We start from the raw sequence: 15,303 nt of genomic DNA, 5'->3' as shown, positions 1-15,303 counted from the left end.
ACTGAAGAACCTCGTTACGCCCCATCTTGTACACGTGCTGGTGTGCGAGTGAATCGCTGACCTGGTTGTATTTGTCGGAGATCTTCAGGTAGTGTGTGCCGTTTTTGCACCATTGTGTTTCTCTTCTCTTCCTCCAGGATTTTCGGTTTTCCCAGACACTACACGGATGTGAATAACATGGGGCGTGGGTCCCGCCAGAAGGTCCTCGGGAGGTCGTGGAGTGTTCCCGTAATCCGGCATCTGTTCGCGCCCCTGAAAGACTACTTTGCCTGTGAATAGCTGGGAACAATGCGAGCAGGGACACCTCAAGGACCTTTGGAAGCTGCCCTTCCCTTCCCTGGGTTGGGTAGCTAGGCAACAGCAGCAGAAACAACACTGCAAAGCACAGAGATTGAGCGAGGCGGGGGAGAGCGGTCCTATACGTGCAGTGGCCGCTTTATTAGGTACGCTTGCTCGTGAACGCAAATAGCCAAACAGCGAACCAGGTGGCTACAATGCGTCGGACCTTCTACAGCAGCAGAAGACCACGCCGGGTCCCACCGGGTCAGCTAAGAACAGGAAGCTGAGGCTACAGTGGACACGTGATCACCAAAACTGGACGATTGAAGATTGGAAAAATAAAGTGGCCACTGAGTGTATACCCCCACCTTCAGCACACATGCATAACTGCCCCGTACAGTCTAGAAAACAAATCCTCAGCTTCTCACTGATGTCACAGGCAGGCTTACGTTCCATGCTCTTTCTTTTAATTTTCTCCGGATCCCTTTGTTTGAGGTAAAACCAAGGAACCTTCTGTCCAACTGGGGTGTGATTTCCGACGTTATCCAGTTTTATTTATTTAAGCCACACCTGGAATTGCTTTTAAACGTTTTTACTTGTCGGAGTTTATCGGTCACTTACAGCACTGCCACTTTGTTAACTATTTTAAAACAGGACAATTTTATTTAACAGGAACCTAATATTCAGTTTTCTGCCTACCTCAAACCTCTGTGCGAAATCTGCTGTGTGGCGACATTCTCTGTGTACGCTACCGCCCCCTCCAGGGTGTATCCTGCTGTGCACCCGATGCGATATGATGATGGGAGAGTGTGGAACATTTTGGCGTTTCTCATTGGTGATGATGTGAAAGTCTATATTTGATTGATATCCTTGGTTTGCGTCACTCTGGGGGCCAAGTATTGATTCACCATAGAACACTCCCAGATTTAAACAATTGACCAATCTAGGTGTGTGGAAAGCAAATTTGTTTTAAAATTAATAGTATTTAATTCAATTTTGTAACCAGTTCTTATTTGGTCAAATTCGATGGTGAAGCCAAAGTATATGAAGTCTGGAAAAAACTAGGGTGTTAATAATAATTTATAGTGAACTAATAAGCTATTTTGTATTTTTGTTTTTTACCGTCAGAATCGACATTTCATTTGGTTTATTATGATGCTGATATAACATAAGACTTTTGGACAAAATTGCCAGGTGTATCTTGATTATATCCTCATACAGGAACACAAAAACTGTTATTTTTCTTTTATGTCTTCTTGTAGTGATGGTTGATTTTCTGTTGTTTATTCACAGTTGTGGATGATTGGAAATTTCATAGGACAGATAAATCTGTTGCTGGATGAATACATTATAGATTGTAATCTAAGCAAGCACAGCAGAGAAATATGCACATAAGATCATGATTCTGTATCTGAATCTCTGTAAGGCTGACCTTCACATCATGTGGAAGTGGCTTAAATAAATAATCAGGTAGCTTACTGAAAAGGGACACTGTTACAACTTTAAGTGCCTGTCATTTTTAAGCAAAAGAAAATCTAATGCACAAGGAAACAATATGTAGCATTTTTGAGTACTGTGAATTACTGCTGTGTGATTCAGAATATCATGATCCAAGCAGCAATTTTAATCTAATGACTTTCCACACCTATGGAACACCTCAGGTGTATTGTTCACTTTCTCAGCCAATCTTGTCCTTTCAGCGCACGCGTAGTTTAAAAAGAAACTCATGGCAAAAATCAGTTTTGCCCAGTTCTGTGTACTCCTGCATGTATAAAACTAAGGTCATTTGATTTTCTGGGTTTTTTTGTTGTTGGCTGCTACCTTTTGTTATAGCAAGACTGAAACATCATTATGTTCTTATTCATCAGTGCTGTTGTTTATAGATAGCTAGTTTATGGGGAAATTGTACATTAAGAATGTTTGCTTTTATGTGTATTCGTTGCTTTGATTTAACCTTTTTTGGAATGGCCATAATTATCTATTCAGGGTACTACTCACCCTCTTCTCATGACCTGTGCATTGTAGTGTTCTATTTTAAACTGGTTTTATTATTGTAATATGTCAAATCTTTTGTTTGCATTCTTACCTTGGATGTGGTTTATCCCAACCACATAACGCATCTGAGGTGAGCTGGATGTGACGGATATTTTTGGTGCTATTTGACATTTTTCCAATCAAAACAAATCAGGTTCTGTTCTTAAAAGCAAAACTTGAACAATTATGCCTATGTGCCATATAGTGGAGGCCTTTTTAGACCTTTTGGTTACTGTTGTCTATGTACTGTTTATTGTCTACGTACAATAATACCTCACAAGAATATGTAAGGTGCTAGGATATTTTAAACTCTTATTGGTGCTATTTTTAAACCTTTAGTATAAGGAATTTTACTGCGTTATGTGTACTGTTTTTTTCCTTGTGTTTTGGTAATTGGGTTACATGTACTGTAATAGTATTCATAATGAAAGTACCACCTGTCCTCAAGTTTTTAATAGAAAGGTTGGACTTGTTTCTCTCAGCTTCATTGTTAATATATGTGTAACTATAGGAAATAAATTAAATTGATTATCCTGTTCTCAGTATGTTCATTATAAACTTACATTGAAACGTTTCTTTTTTGTACGTCTATGAGAATTAAGCATTTTCTATTTCTTATTTAAAAGGATCACATAAAATAAGAGGATTGCAGATATTTTAAGTAGTTTTCTTTTTTTTTTTCAGATTGAGCAAAGATGTTTAACATTCAAAACCCATCCCATTGCTCATTTATTTCCCTTTAAAAACCCAAGAAATGATACTGAGGGGAAAAAAACGCTGCACTTCTCTCGAGTAAAACACAGATGGAGTTCTGGTATCATAAAGGATGTATTATTTTTCGTTGACTTGAAAGAGCTGGATACTGCTTACTGTAGCTGCCATTAATTCCACCAGGATGGAGTAGGAACAGAAGTTAAGGCTCTGACTGGAGGGTCACAGGGTTGAGATTGCTATTGTAACTGTGTCTCACACATTGTGCTCATATGGCTCCAGACAAATTTCCTGCTGCACAAACTGGGACTCTTAAATCATCATGCCAAGGGGAATTCTTTCCCAGTCGACCTACGTGGTCAAATAAAGCCAAGAACAAATTGATAATGTGCCTCCACTGTGAGCCCCAAGTCCAATGTAAATATCTCTAGATACACAAGGCCGCTGCCTTACTTGACTACATGAACACTGTTTTATTTTGCTGGGTTCTCGATTCAAGTACGTGATCGAGACTTTGCAAAGTCGCCGAGAGTGCTGTATAGTACTGTCGCTGTCAAGGAGGGCGATCACCTACAATCGTGCGCCCTTTGAAAGCAAATCCGACCTTCTTTTTTTTTTTTTTTTGGCCGCGGTCTTGTCAGATCAAGCCTATAGGTAATCGTGAATTCCACACGATCTAATTTCTTCCTTCATAATGAGAAATAGACTTTTCTCAGGTAAAGTACAGCTGCCAGGAATCAACGCCTATAATGGTTTTACGAAGTATGCGATTTGGTCATTTCGATTTGGTCATAACATGCCTCTCTCCAGAAACTCGGGCTGCTGGCAATGATGAGTTTTTTTGGTCAAGCGAACACGGGTTTCGTGCTGTCAGCACTCTAGTAGAGTCAACCATACGGACAGCCCTGGCCAAATGAAAGGACTAAGTTTTTTTGCTTGCAAAGGGTCTTGAAACTGCTGCGTCCTGCAGTTCCCCAAACTTTCAAACACAGGTGGGCCCGCAGTATGCTCCGAGCAAAACAGAAGCCCTTCAGCCTAGTATTAATCGGGTGTGGAGCAGTTGTTAAGGCTCTGTACTTGTAAGTGGAAGGTTGTGAAGTAAAAAAATCAGTATTTGAAGGACAGGACTTTATGGGCGTTTGTCATTTTTTATATCCTGCTACAGAGGATATCACTCAAGCACGATGTTGTGTACCCTTCCCTGGAGCTTGGCAGCACCGAGAGGTATTTAGTTTTTTCCCTACTTGTCCTGATGTATCCTTCTATAGCACTTATATATACATAGCATTTGGCAGACGCAGTCTAGCTTTTGTTTACGGGTGGGTTAGTCGCTAAATATTTTAAAAGTATATTTCTTGCGTCTTTGTTTGTTTTGTTGTTTTTTTTTTGCACTCAGAATTGATTTAGAAGTTTCCTCGTTGAATGACCGCGAAAACGTTACATATTTCGTGACTAAACGTCTGCGTCGTATGCAGTGTCCTTCAGCACCCCTTTATCGTCGGCCTGGCGCTGCTCTTCACCGACCTGCGCCGCTCCAGAAGAGGGAGTTCAATTTTTGACTCCCGCCGGCAGGGGGCGCCCTTTCTCCGGCGGGGGAAGGGTTAAGCGCGGCGCCTCGCCCAGGCCGGCTGGGAAGAGGCTCGAGCTCCTGCACGCCGGCGTTCGACCGTTACGTCGTGACGTCTTCCGCAGATTGAACAAACCGAGGGGCACCGAGCGAAAGGAACCGCCGGTAGACGAGCTGGGGGGAAAATAAAAAAAAGAGGGAGAGAGAGAGAGACAGACAGACAGTTTGATTCCCCGAATAAATTATTGTATTGCTTCAGTCTGACCAGTGACCGCCAAATTAGTCGAGTCTTACGAGGTAAGTTGCGAGCTTTCCGGCGAAGTTGTGCTTTTTTTTCCCGAAGGAGAATGAGAATAGGCGACTGGAGGGGATTGAATGGCGGAGATGGTAGGAAGCGTAGGATCTGCGGTGGGAGAGAGGGGGGATTTCGCAAAATAAGAAACGGCGATTCAGTTTTAAGGGGTTCTGAGCTGTCGGGATTAGAAGGGGCGTAGTTCCCGCCTGGGTTCCCGGGGTCATTTTGTGGAAATGTTTCGGTGCGAGGGAGAAAATAGGCCGGCGAGAGACACCCCTCCTCTCCTTTCTTCAGCCGAAATCCTGCGCAGTGACTCAGGCCAGAACAGGGGAAATGAGCTCTGGCTCCGCAGCTGAGGGAGTGGGATCGCTGTAAATGACAAAGACAAAGGGGGAGATGGCCATTTGTACCGGTGTCACTGTCCTTAATCGGCAGTTTATTTTTTTCCAGCTATTCTCTGAATCCTCCGATCAGCCCCATTCGCGCAAAAGGCCTTACGGGATGGTAATAAACCACCGTCCAGTGTCAGAGCCGCCGTTATTGAAAGTTCGTGATCGAGGGGATTGGCCCATACGCTGGCTGCGACGATGAAACGTCCCTTTTTTTTCCCCCAAATTAAAAAAGAAAGGAACTCGCTTTGAAAACGCGGCTCTGTACGCGGGATGGGCGGTGAGGAAGAGTCGTATCTGGGTTTTCTTCCCCCCCCGGAGAGTGACGTTTTCTGAAACGCAGACTAGGTTGAAGATGGCGATCTGAAAGTGCAGAACAGAAACCCTATCGAGAGCCGCAGCTCTCTCCTGCTGCGCCACATAGACGAGTGTGGTATTAAAACCGTCTCTCTTGCGCCCGTATTGTGCTGTGCAATGTGGCTTTGCCTATTCATCGCCCCTTGCTGAAGGTGGACTGGCACAATCCTGTCATCTGTTACACCTGAGGAAAAGCCGGCTAACCTTCTCAGCACAGTACTTAACGGATTACGATCCAAACACCTACATCAACCCGAAAGCATGCATTGAACACTCTTATGGGTCGTCATTTGTTTTATTATTCCTTGTGATTGAAGACTGGTCTTGCTAAAAAAAATTTAAAAAATGAAATCCGTTTGCAAGATTGATTTAGCAGATCCAGCACTGCAGTTAGCAGGCAGTCCGGGCTCCTCCTCAGTGCTTGTTGTCCGAAGCTCAGCCCCATGTTGCCTATTGGCAGTCGAGATCGAAGGGGTTTCGCCCTCTCCACCTGGTCCCGGCCTGCACAGCAGACAGCAGTGCTTCATCTAGGCTGGGAGTGACAGTACGAGGAAATGTTGCCTCCCTTTTTAATGTAGGTTGTGCTTATTTGGTGCGTTACCGTGCACACAAACTTTAATGGAAACGACTTCTTCAGCTTGAGTTTTATCCAGTTTAGTTAGCATTGCCTTTTTTTTTAAGTGTACTTCGTTTATTAAATTTTGTGTTTTGGATCAAGTGTCTCTGGTTTTTGTACACAAGCCTTCTGAATGGCATTGGTGTGCTTGTGAACGTTGCTTACGAAAAAATACTCCCAACACATTTTCTGGACTAAGCTATAGAAGACGTATTTTTTTCCACCTGAAAAAAGACTCAACGCATTGACGAATTCCTTGCCAGCTCTTCTGTACATTAGAGAAAAAAACACAAGTACAGCTTCCTGTAGAACATTTTAGTGTGCAGTACTTTCCCATTGCTTTTTGTCTTTGCCAGTGTGTGTAGTGTTACCAGTAACAGTCACATGAAGGTTGTGTTCAGTAAATATTCTGAAGCTATTGCCAGCTTAATGACACGACTCTGTCATGTGCTGAGGAGTACATTGTATCAGACCAGTCTTGGTAGAAGCAAGCAGTGTTTGTGGATTGATGCACGGAGTGCATGAAGCAGTCAAATGTTCGAGAAATGTCAGAGGATTTTGTTCTGATCTTTATTTCTCCATGAAGCTTTTTTAAGCACAGGAAACTCAACCATGTGAATAAAGACATGGATGCTTCACATTGTTGCTGTGTTCCAATTGCACTAATGCACCGAGGCGCAACAGCTGTTTTTTCGGCATGTGATCATTGAAGCCAAAAACATTGTCTGGAGTGAAGACGTTTAAACAGCTGTGCCAAGCATTCTCCCTGTCATATAATGGATTGAAGTCTGCTTTTCATTGTGCGCCACAGTCCACTCAAAATAATAGCACTAGGATCAAGTGGAAAAGTCACTGCAGACACCAGTTGACACTTGTGACCCAAGTATAGAAGAAGCATGGAAGAAAAAGTGGAAAATGCAAATGTCAGCTTTATCTGCTTAGAAGGGGAAGAGCAGAATGTTCTGATTTGTTTGTCAATATTGTTAGTATGGGTGACATATTGTAAAAGTGGTTTGTAAAAAAAAAAAAGGAAACTTCCGCAAATTAAGAATGAATCGGGAATTCCAAACTTGTTTCTGAGACAATTGGTTAATCCCAGGTCAAATGTAAATCAAGCAGGTTGCTCAATGCTGTGTTTCAAATGTGGGGGCTACATGAATTAGTCCCATTTTGCATCTTACGGTATGTGCTGTAAATGGTGTCATGGTTAGCACTGCTGCCTTGCAGCTCTCGGGTCTTGGGTTTGATTCTTGCCTAGGGTGCCTTGGTGGAGTTTGCATGGTCCACTTTAATTCATGCTGGATTTGAAGTGCTCTGGTGCCCTCCCACCTGCCAGGTTAGAGGTTAATTGCAGTCTCTGAATTGTCCCTGAACGAGAACAACCAGAACATTCTGCTCTTCCCCTTCTCAGCAGATAAAGCTGACATCTGCATTTTCCACTTTTTCTTCCATGCTTCTTGTGACACAGCTGCACAGCCTTGTGGCCCGTGCTTCTGAAAGAGTCTGAGGGTTTCCTCAACACCATTTTCTACTAATTGATCGATGTGTTCAAGTTAGTATCTTTAAGATGGAAAAATGATTCCTTTTCCATTGAGAGAAAATGGAGTTAATAAGGTCTGGAACTAAATGTGTCCAAATGATAAGTGGCTGCGCTGTTGTTTATGACTTTTATTAGATATCTTAGTATGTCACGTGTAGGCTGTGCTGTTACAAGCACAAACTGGATAGAACAATGTAGCCTAATATTTATTTCTTCTCTTTCAGCTTACAGAAGATGGCTGTGAACGTCTATTCAACTTCAGTAACCAGTGACAATTTAAGTCGACATGACATGCTGGCATGGATAAATGAATCTTTAAAAATAAACCTTACAAAGATTGAACTGCTGTGTTCAGGTAACATAGTGGAAATGAAAATATTTGCATAACTGTAATTTTCCTGTTTGAAGTCCATAAATGAGTTTTGTTATTTAATGTAAAAGAAGAATTAACTGAAAAAGAATTATAAAATGCCTTTTCCCTGTATCCCATGATCATGAAGTTTACAGGAGTTATTTAAAGTTCCATCCATTTAGACGTAGTTCCTATACTTGGAGAAACCCAGTAATTTAAGGCACAATTGAGATTGTTTTTTTAATTTGTACTCCATTTAATGAAGGTTTACTGTGTAGAATGATGCATATCAGAAGATCAGTTAATGGAAAGGACTTCCAGTACACATTTTCTTACTGATCTCTTTTTCCTCCTGTTCTCAGGTGGTGCGTACTGCCAATTCATGGACATGCTGTTCCCTGGTTGTGTGCCTTTGAAGAAAGTGAAATTCCAAGCCAAACTAGAACATGAATTCATTCACAATTTTAAGCTGTTACAAGCAAGCTTCAAGAAAATGGGGGTTGACAAAGTTAGTAACCTTTTTTCGTGTTTTTACTATTTGCATCTACTTAAAATTAAACTGTTATTAGCTGATCATTAGTAAATCAGACATGAAATCCCCAGATATAAAGTTCAGCTGTTAATCCAAAGCTGTTCATACTGATGTGGCATTTTTAGTTTGTACCTTGGGCATGTTTAGAGGTGATCTTAGGGTGTGAAGATAAGGTTTTTTTAAGTATTTTGGGAACTCTACTAATAGATATGTCAGTACTTTGGGGGCAGTTAGTTGTAGGTGGTGTGACAGATGGACAGCTCCTTCTTTACTGTTTGATCATTGTAAATTGCTTGAAGCAGGACATTTCTAGGCTCCATGTTCTTTCACATAGTCTAGAAGAGTGGAACGATCCCAGGGCTGCTAGGTAGAGGTGAGCTTTGTCATTGATTAGAATCAGGCTATTCAGTCGGAGTAGAGCAGAGGCAATCGAATCTTTATCATTCACAATTGTCTTTAATAAAATACCAATATTAATATGTTCTCTTTTCAGATTATTCCTGTTGACAAGTTAATAAAAGGAAAGTTTCAGGACAATTTCGAATTTGTTCAGTGGTTTAAGAAATTCTTTGATGCCAACTACGACGGGAAAGACTATGACCCAGTAGCTGCACGCCAAGGACAGGAGACCATGCCTTTGCCCAACCCCTCCACTCCTGCTCTCAACAAGCCCAAGAAAATCCCCAGCACTGGGAGTGCAGGTAAGACCATGGACACCTTCAGCTTCTCCGCTGCTGTGCTCAGGGCTGTTCTTGACTCACGCTTGCATCTCCCCCTGCTTAGGGCTTCCTCGTTAGACCTAGCTGAAGTGTGTCTTGTTAATTTGTACCAGTTCCGTCTTTCCACATGATACAGTTTAGTTGGCTATTTTTATCCTTTATGCTTCATCTCGGCTTTGATGTTCAGCTGGAAACATTCCATCCGTTTTACGAAACATGCTTTAAAATTTAAAATCTGAAAAGAAAATGTTTTTATGTGCATGTGGAGTGGAGTTCACTTTCAGATCTTAAGTTAAAAATGATAACGTGTTATGTAGCCAAGTCCACTGATTTGTATACCCACATAGGGATGTTTTTGCAGATTTTACAGTTTCCCTTGCATTGTTTCTAAATCTTTATCCCAAAATAACATGAATTCCTGATGTGTCATTCCTTGCTAATTACAGATGACAGCCTCAGTCAGGTATCTAAAGGGAGACCAGCAGCAAGAATTGGTATACTAATTTGTTGGTCAGACCTGGTTCTGTGGCTTTGCACACACTTTCTTACACTGTGGGTTAAAGTTTCAGAAACTAAGTTCTCATTAATATACAACAATTATTTGTTAAAGTTCTTAATATTGGAAAAAATCTTAATATGCACGTTTTGGCCATTAGATTTAATTTTAGAATGTCAAAATCAAGTTTTGTGCAGTTTCCTGTTCTTTTTTTTCCTGTTGTTTTTGGTTGGATGCAATTTAATCATTTTCCGAGTTTCTGCAGGGAATAATACGTTTTGTTTAGTGTTCCCCAGTGAAAAACCTGCTAAACCATTTAATCATCAATTTGAATAATATCCAAACTTTGATGATATAATCAAGTATAATTTAATTTACCATATCGTTAGAAGAAGGATGCTGTGTGTGCGTTTTATTTGATGCAACAACCCCAAAAACTAATGAGAACCTTTTTTCTGGATATTTGTTTAATGCAGTGAGATTGATTTTTTTTTTTCCTTTCCATGTCCACTGTGTGCTCTTCCATAGTTTTGTATCTACCGAATAGATGTATGGAAAATTTAAGTACTGTTTCAACAATGGGGCAGTGGGCACAATCCAGGGAAGATTTGAATTTGAAATTCAAACAGCCACTCCAGTTCATTTTAGGCTGCCACCTTAAGCTATTTAGCACGCATCTCAGTGACTGTTTTTACGGGTTTGTTCATGGTTATATAAAAAGACCACTTGGCTCAATTTTGCCCTGCAATTACCTACAGAGTTTTATACCTTCCTGATCTCTCACTGCAGTGCAGTGATGTTGCCGGTTGTGCACTTCTTGATTTTTGCTGTTCTGGTGTCACTTGCAGCCCCTCAGAGACCAGCTGCAGTAGCAAAGCCAGCTCCTAAAGTTGCTTCAGTGGGAGCGCGGAGACCTGCTGGCGCAGGAAACGGCGATGAGGAGAAGGCTGAGCTCGTTCAGGAGGTTTGTGTAACTTCCAGGATTGTGGATGTTTATTCCTACAAGTCTAATTTTAAAGTCCCCCTTTTTTCCCCCCAACCAAGAACAAGTTCTTGACTGTTAACGAGAGTTTAAGGGTATTTCGGTTAATAAAGAAAAGGAAAGGAAAATTGCATGGCAAGTCTGTGCATGGGGTTCTTTTATCAGGTTGTTTCTAATCTGCTCCTAAAGCATTACACCGTTTTAAAACTGAGTAAAACCAAGTTATTTTTTTTTGTTTAAAAGGGGAGATGTTGTTCAGGTTCTCAACTGGTTAAGTAAAATCCGCATTTGTGTTCACTGCATTGGTTATTCTGCTTACACAGAATCATTTGCCCTACATCTGTCTTTTTAATATTTAGTACTAGTATCACTGAAAATAAAATAAAACCCTGTTGAGGTTAGATTCAGGTATATGCCAGTGAAGCAGGTATTCAGTTTACATAGGGTTTATGGAAAAATGTGTTGGACTCAGCAATTGCCAAAAAGACATTTTCAAACTAGAGGCTACAATTAATACCATTGCATGTGGTATTTTGCCTACAAAAAAATTGGTTAAACCAATTTCAACATTTGGAATAAGCATTGTAGGCCTCAGCCTCTGGGGCTGGTCTTTGGTCCAGAACTTGACTAATTTGTCAAGGAGTTGTGCATGTTGCTAGGTGCTCTGCGATTTGTTGGCCCGTCAAATTAATCTTCCCACAGTGATGCTGTGTTTTGTAAAAGGCTCTAAACATGGTATGTACTTAATATGAATAAAGTTGTAGCAATTTAAAAACTCTTTAAATTTAGTCATTTTGTAGGTTTTGTTGTTGTTGTGTATTTTATGTGCTTGGCTTTGTGCTAGCTTTGGTTTGGATCAACTGCTTCACATTCAGTAGGGAGTAGTCTGTGTATTATATAAAGGACTCCAAATTTTTGTGTTCTATTACTTCCATGTAGGAAATGTATGCATAACCTGGATCTTTCTGTATATATTATTATTTGACTTCATGATATCATTTGGAGTCCTTATTAAGCATGATCCTTTGAAATGGGGTTTCCCCTGGCAGAAAATGTTTGTAACCATAACCACTGGTTTAAAGATACAGAAGTGCCTTGTGAGTTAATAACAATTTAATTGTTTTTTTCTTACCTCCAGGTTAACTTATTAAAACTCACAATTGAAGACATGGAGAAAGAGAGGGATTTTTACTTCGGCAAACTGAGGAATATTGAACTGATCTGTCAAGAGAAGGAGGGGGAAAATGACCCAACATTGCAAAGGATTGTTGACATCCTTTATGCCACAGACGTAAGTATTGTGCAAAGGGTTGTGGTAAAGTATGACTTAATAATGAAGCTTAATGATAGTGGCATCAGTCTACTTGTTCTCTGAAAAAGACAAGAGAGGACCTGCCTGTGGAATGTACTGTTCTTTAATGTTTTAAAAAAGTACATTCCTCACCTCTCCAATCTTTAATGTGTTTGTAGTATTGGTTGGTTGTTATGCTTGTTCCTTTATTTAATACCAGGATTGTGCAGGTACTGGCATGATTATACTGATATAAGAAAACCGATATACTGGCATAAAAACATATTCTGCTGCTACAGCTGTGAACATGCATTGCAGCTTTTCCTAAAAAGAGCTCTTTCTGACAGTTACAGAGTTTGAACTTTTTTTGACCAATTATCATAATGTTTACACAACTGTTTATTTATACTGTACTACTAATAAAGCATTACTTTTCATAGCAGTCATTTGAAATTGTGTTGCTTTCTCAGGAGGGCTTTGTTATCCCAGATGCGGAATCTCAGGAACAAGAGGAATACTAACATTCCAGGCTGGATGAAACTTCTACAGTACCTGTACTCCCCTACACATCATGTTATGCATTTAGTTGAGAATGAACTATATATGAAAATTTGTCGGCAAAAACTAATTGAAGTACCTCTTTTGACCCTTGACGTGTATAAATGCAGAATTCCAAAAGCAGAACTGTTCGTTTCAGAGTGGAGAAAAAAGCAACGCAGATCCGTCTTCAGACTTGGCTTCCCGTTGTTTTGCTTTTAGGGAAGTTCAGAGGTGTCCAGCGCCTTCCGTGTTTGTCTTCTGTTTTGTTTTTCTGTAAGCTCTGTCACCTTTTCACTGTTGTGGTTTTGTAAAAGTCACTAAAGTTTTCTGATTTTTTTGGATTATTAAATGTTGCTGAAATTTAAGAAGTTTTTTAATTATTCTATTACATATCGGAACAGAATATCACGTTCAGGGGTTTAATGGAAACGAAAGACTGGGCACCAGACACAATTTGAATATGTATCAATATCTGGTGTTCTGTCTTGAAAGGAAAAGTGCGTTTTATTGCGGTTCTGTGATGTGTTTTTCAACACTTGAGTTCTCAGTACTGAGACATGAGGACTACAGTGTATTTGTCTTGGTGTGGTAAATGAGTTGGTCTTTATGAATTGGAAGTCAACAGGGAGTCGTTGGTTGTATACCAGTGACTGAGTGCCATTTGTTTAATTTTTTTATATTCTATACAATACCTACTCTAGCATTGTGGATTAGATATTTTGGCAATTCTGAAAACTGTTACATTATTGCACACACAATGAAATTGACACTGTTTCTATTAATGTTTTTATTTAAATAAGAGTTTAAATAGTTTGTATCCAATGTCTTTTATTAAAGCTCTCACAGGGTCCCTTATCCAGGTTCACTTAAATTCTGCTATTCTGTGTGAGGGAAAAAACGTTAAACTTTAATTGTGAACTGGTTTATTTTCTATTTTTAATACGTTTTTATTCCTGATAAAGGTTCTCAAGATTTTTTTTTATAAAATGAATGTTTTTCCTGCAGCACATTTCAGGTATAATGAAGTTCTGCCTCTTTAAATTTTACAACCTTTTAAAGAAATCTGCAGGAAGTCTGGTGTAAGTGATTGGCTTTTTAGATTGTGAAGACGCCTAACAGGAAGTAATGCAAAGTTTCCGCATAAGGTTATGATGGAGAAAAATGTTTCAAATTCTCACACATAAAATTGGCGAGAAAGAAATCCAGTACATTTATGTTTTTGGGTATGTTCTTCTGGGTTGCACCACAAAATCACAGCTTCATTTTAGTTCACCAAGTGTGTGGTTTTATAGTGGCAACAACATCAGTTTCGGAGGCTGTGACCTTCCAGGTAATCTCTAGATTACTTTGATCAATACCTTGGCAGCAGACTGCATGAAATGAGGCCCGTTTGTGTGAAACGGTTAAAAAATGTGCAACGAATCTGTAAGCTTTTACTATGATTGCAGTACATTCTGACATCATCTGCTTTCAGAATAATGGGGTTTCCTAAGAGATCTTGCCTGTTATTCATTCCTGAATTGTCAATTCTTAAAAGTCTGTTTCACAACTTTTTGAAGACTGCACTGTGCAGTTTAATTTCTGATTAAATTTAATATTAATCTGGGGGAGATAATGTGAGGGATTTGTTTCCCCTTTTCTAACACTTTGAATCCATGGATGAATTGTCTAGCTGAAATACCAGTTACTGCTCATCTTCATAAACAAGCAAAGGGATGTGTATGTATTGTTGGTCTACTTATTTTTTGCACTGAGTCAAGAAGCTCACCACTATGATGAAAATCAAGGACTTTTTTTTTAGAAATGGCACCTTCTGAAGACCATGGGGTAAATGATCTTTTCAGCAAGATAATGGTGAAGGAATGTTTTTGTCTTGTTAAGTCCAGAATATAGTAAATGCATTGTCAGAATTATGTAAATATAAATCTGTCACTGGAGTACGTCTCCATTTCTGAATATTTTTCTGTGCCAATGTCTTCGGACTTCTGTTTCAAGTTGGTTATGGTTTCATCGCATCAGTTTTAGACAGTTTTTATTTGGAAGCATGTGTGAAGGTGGAATAAGGAAAGACTGTAAGTAGAACTTTAGAAGTTGCCAAAAACATACAGTAACCAGCCATTGTTGGGATGGGAGTGAATGCAATGGTGCTATTTCTAATTCCTCTTGTGGCCTTTATGGTTTGTTGTCCTAAGATTCTTGTACACTGTGGACCATGTACCACTATTGGTCTGTCTCTGCAGGGCGTTCTTCTTTTACCAATTTGCTGAAGTCGGTTTCTTACGAACAATAAAACTATTTCCACACTGTTGAATTGTCTTTGTAATGTTTTATCAGGGGTGTTTGCATGGTTTATATTTTGTATTTGTTTTTTTGCATGGATCTGTCAAAACAGGTGTTCTAAATCAGTTAACTCATGTCCTTGAATCGATTGCTTTTCTTGTTAGTGAAGAAATGCTGTCTGCTTGCATCTTTTTATGAAGCCAGTAATTTTCATTTTCTTTAGATCATAGGTCATCTCCAGTCCTGGAGTTGATCCAATCACTTTGGTTTTATAGGTGTCTCCCCTCAGTGGAGAATCGCATTATTCTTGAGCAGTAATATTA

The 15,303-nt window shown here is 39.9% G+C and overlaps 2 protein-coding genes across 3 annotated transcripts in view; both read left to right on the top strand.

The window, feature by feature from the left end:
* Window positions 1-2,844, top strand: part of LOC148648286 (uncharacterized) — a 28,523-nt gene extending 25,679 nt beyond the window's left edge. The window contains exon 26 of the mRNA XM_088607728.1: window positions 138-2,844. Within this exon, the coding sequence (XP_088463854.1) occupies window positions 138-279 (142 nt within the window). The 3' untranslated portion in view covers window positions 280-2,844. The remainder of the gene's footprint in view (window positions 1-137) is intronic.
* Window positions 2,845-4,688: 1,844 nt separating this feature from the next.
* Window positions 4,689-15,011, top strand: mapre1b (microtubule-associated protein, RP/EB family, member 1b). Of its 2 annotated transcripts, XM_088607852.1 has the most exons (7): window positions 4,702-4,888; window positions 8,013-8,143; window positions 8,503-8,648; window positions 9,166-9,373; window positions 10,736-10,851; window positions 12,008-12,160; window positions 12,631-15,011. In XM_088607852.1, exons 2-7 carry the CDS (start codon window positions 8,023-8,025, stop codon window positions 12,679-12,681), a joined length of 795 nt encoding a protein of 264 aa, XP_088463978.1. In that variant the 5' UTR covers window positions 4,702-4,888; window positions 8,013-8,022; the 3' UTR covers window positions 12,682-15,011. The 2 variants fall into 2 exon arrangements, with proteins under 2 accessions (XP_088463977.1, XP_088463978.1); XM_088607851.1 differs by lacking the exons at window positions 10,736-10,851; window positions 12,008-12,160; window positions 12,631-15,011 and adding an exon at window positions 9,838-10,238 and having other exon boundaries at window positions 4,689-4,888.
* Window positions 15,012-15,303: the final 292 nt, after the last annotated feature.

Source organism: Lepisosteus platostomus, chromosome 15 (assembly GCF_059453375.1).
Source record: "Lepisosteus platostomus isolate fLepPlt1 chromosome 15, fLepPlt1.hap1, whole genome shotgun sequence".
Taxonomy (NCBI): domain Eukaryota; kingdom Metazoa; phylum Chordata; class Actinopteri; order Semionotiformes; family Lepisosteidae; genus Lepisosteus; species Lepisosteus platostomus.
The sequence above is the reverse complement of the archived record's forward strand: the minus strand, read 5'-3'. Positions and strand labels throughout refer to the sequence as shown.

Coding starts and splice junctions, on each gene's coding strand:
- mapre1b (XM_088607851.1), top strand. CDS start 8,023: ATGGCTGTGAACGTCTATTCAACTTCAGTAACCAGTGACAATTTAAGT. Junction 8,144..8,502: donor GATTGAACTGCTGTGTTCAG/GTAACATAGTGG, acceptor TCCTGTTCTCAG/GTGGTGCGTACTGCCAATTC. Junction 8,649..9,165: donor AGAAAATGGGGGTTGACAAA/GTTAGTAACCTT, acceptor TTCTCTTTTCAG/ATTATTCCTGTTGACAAGTT.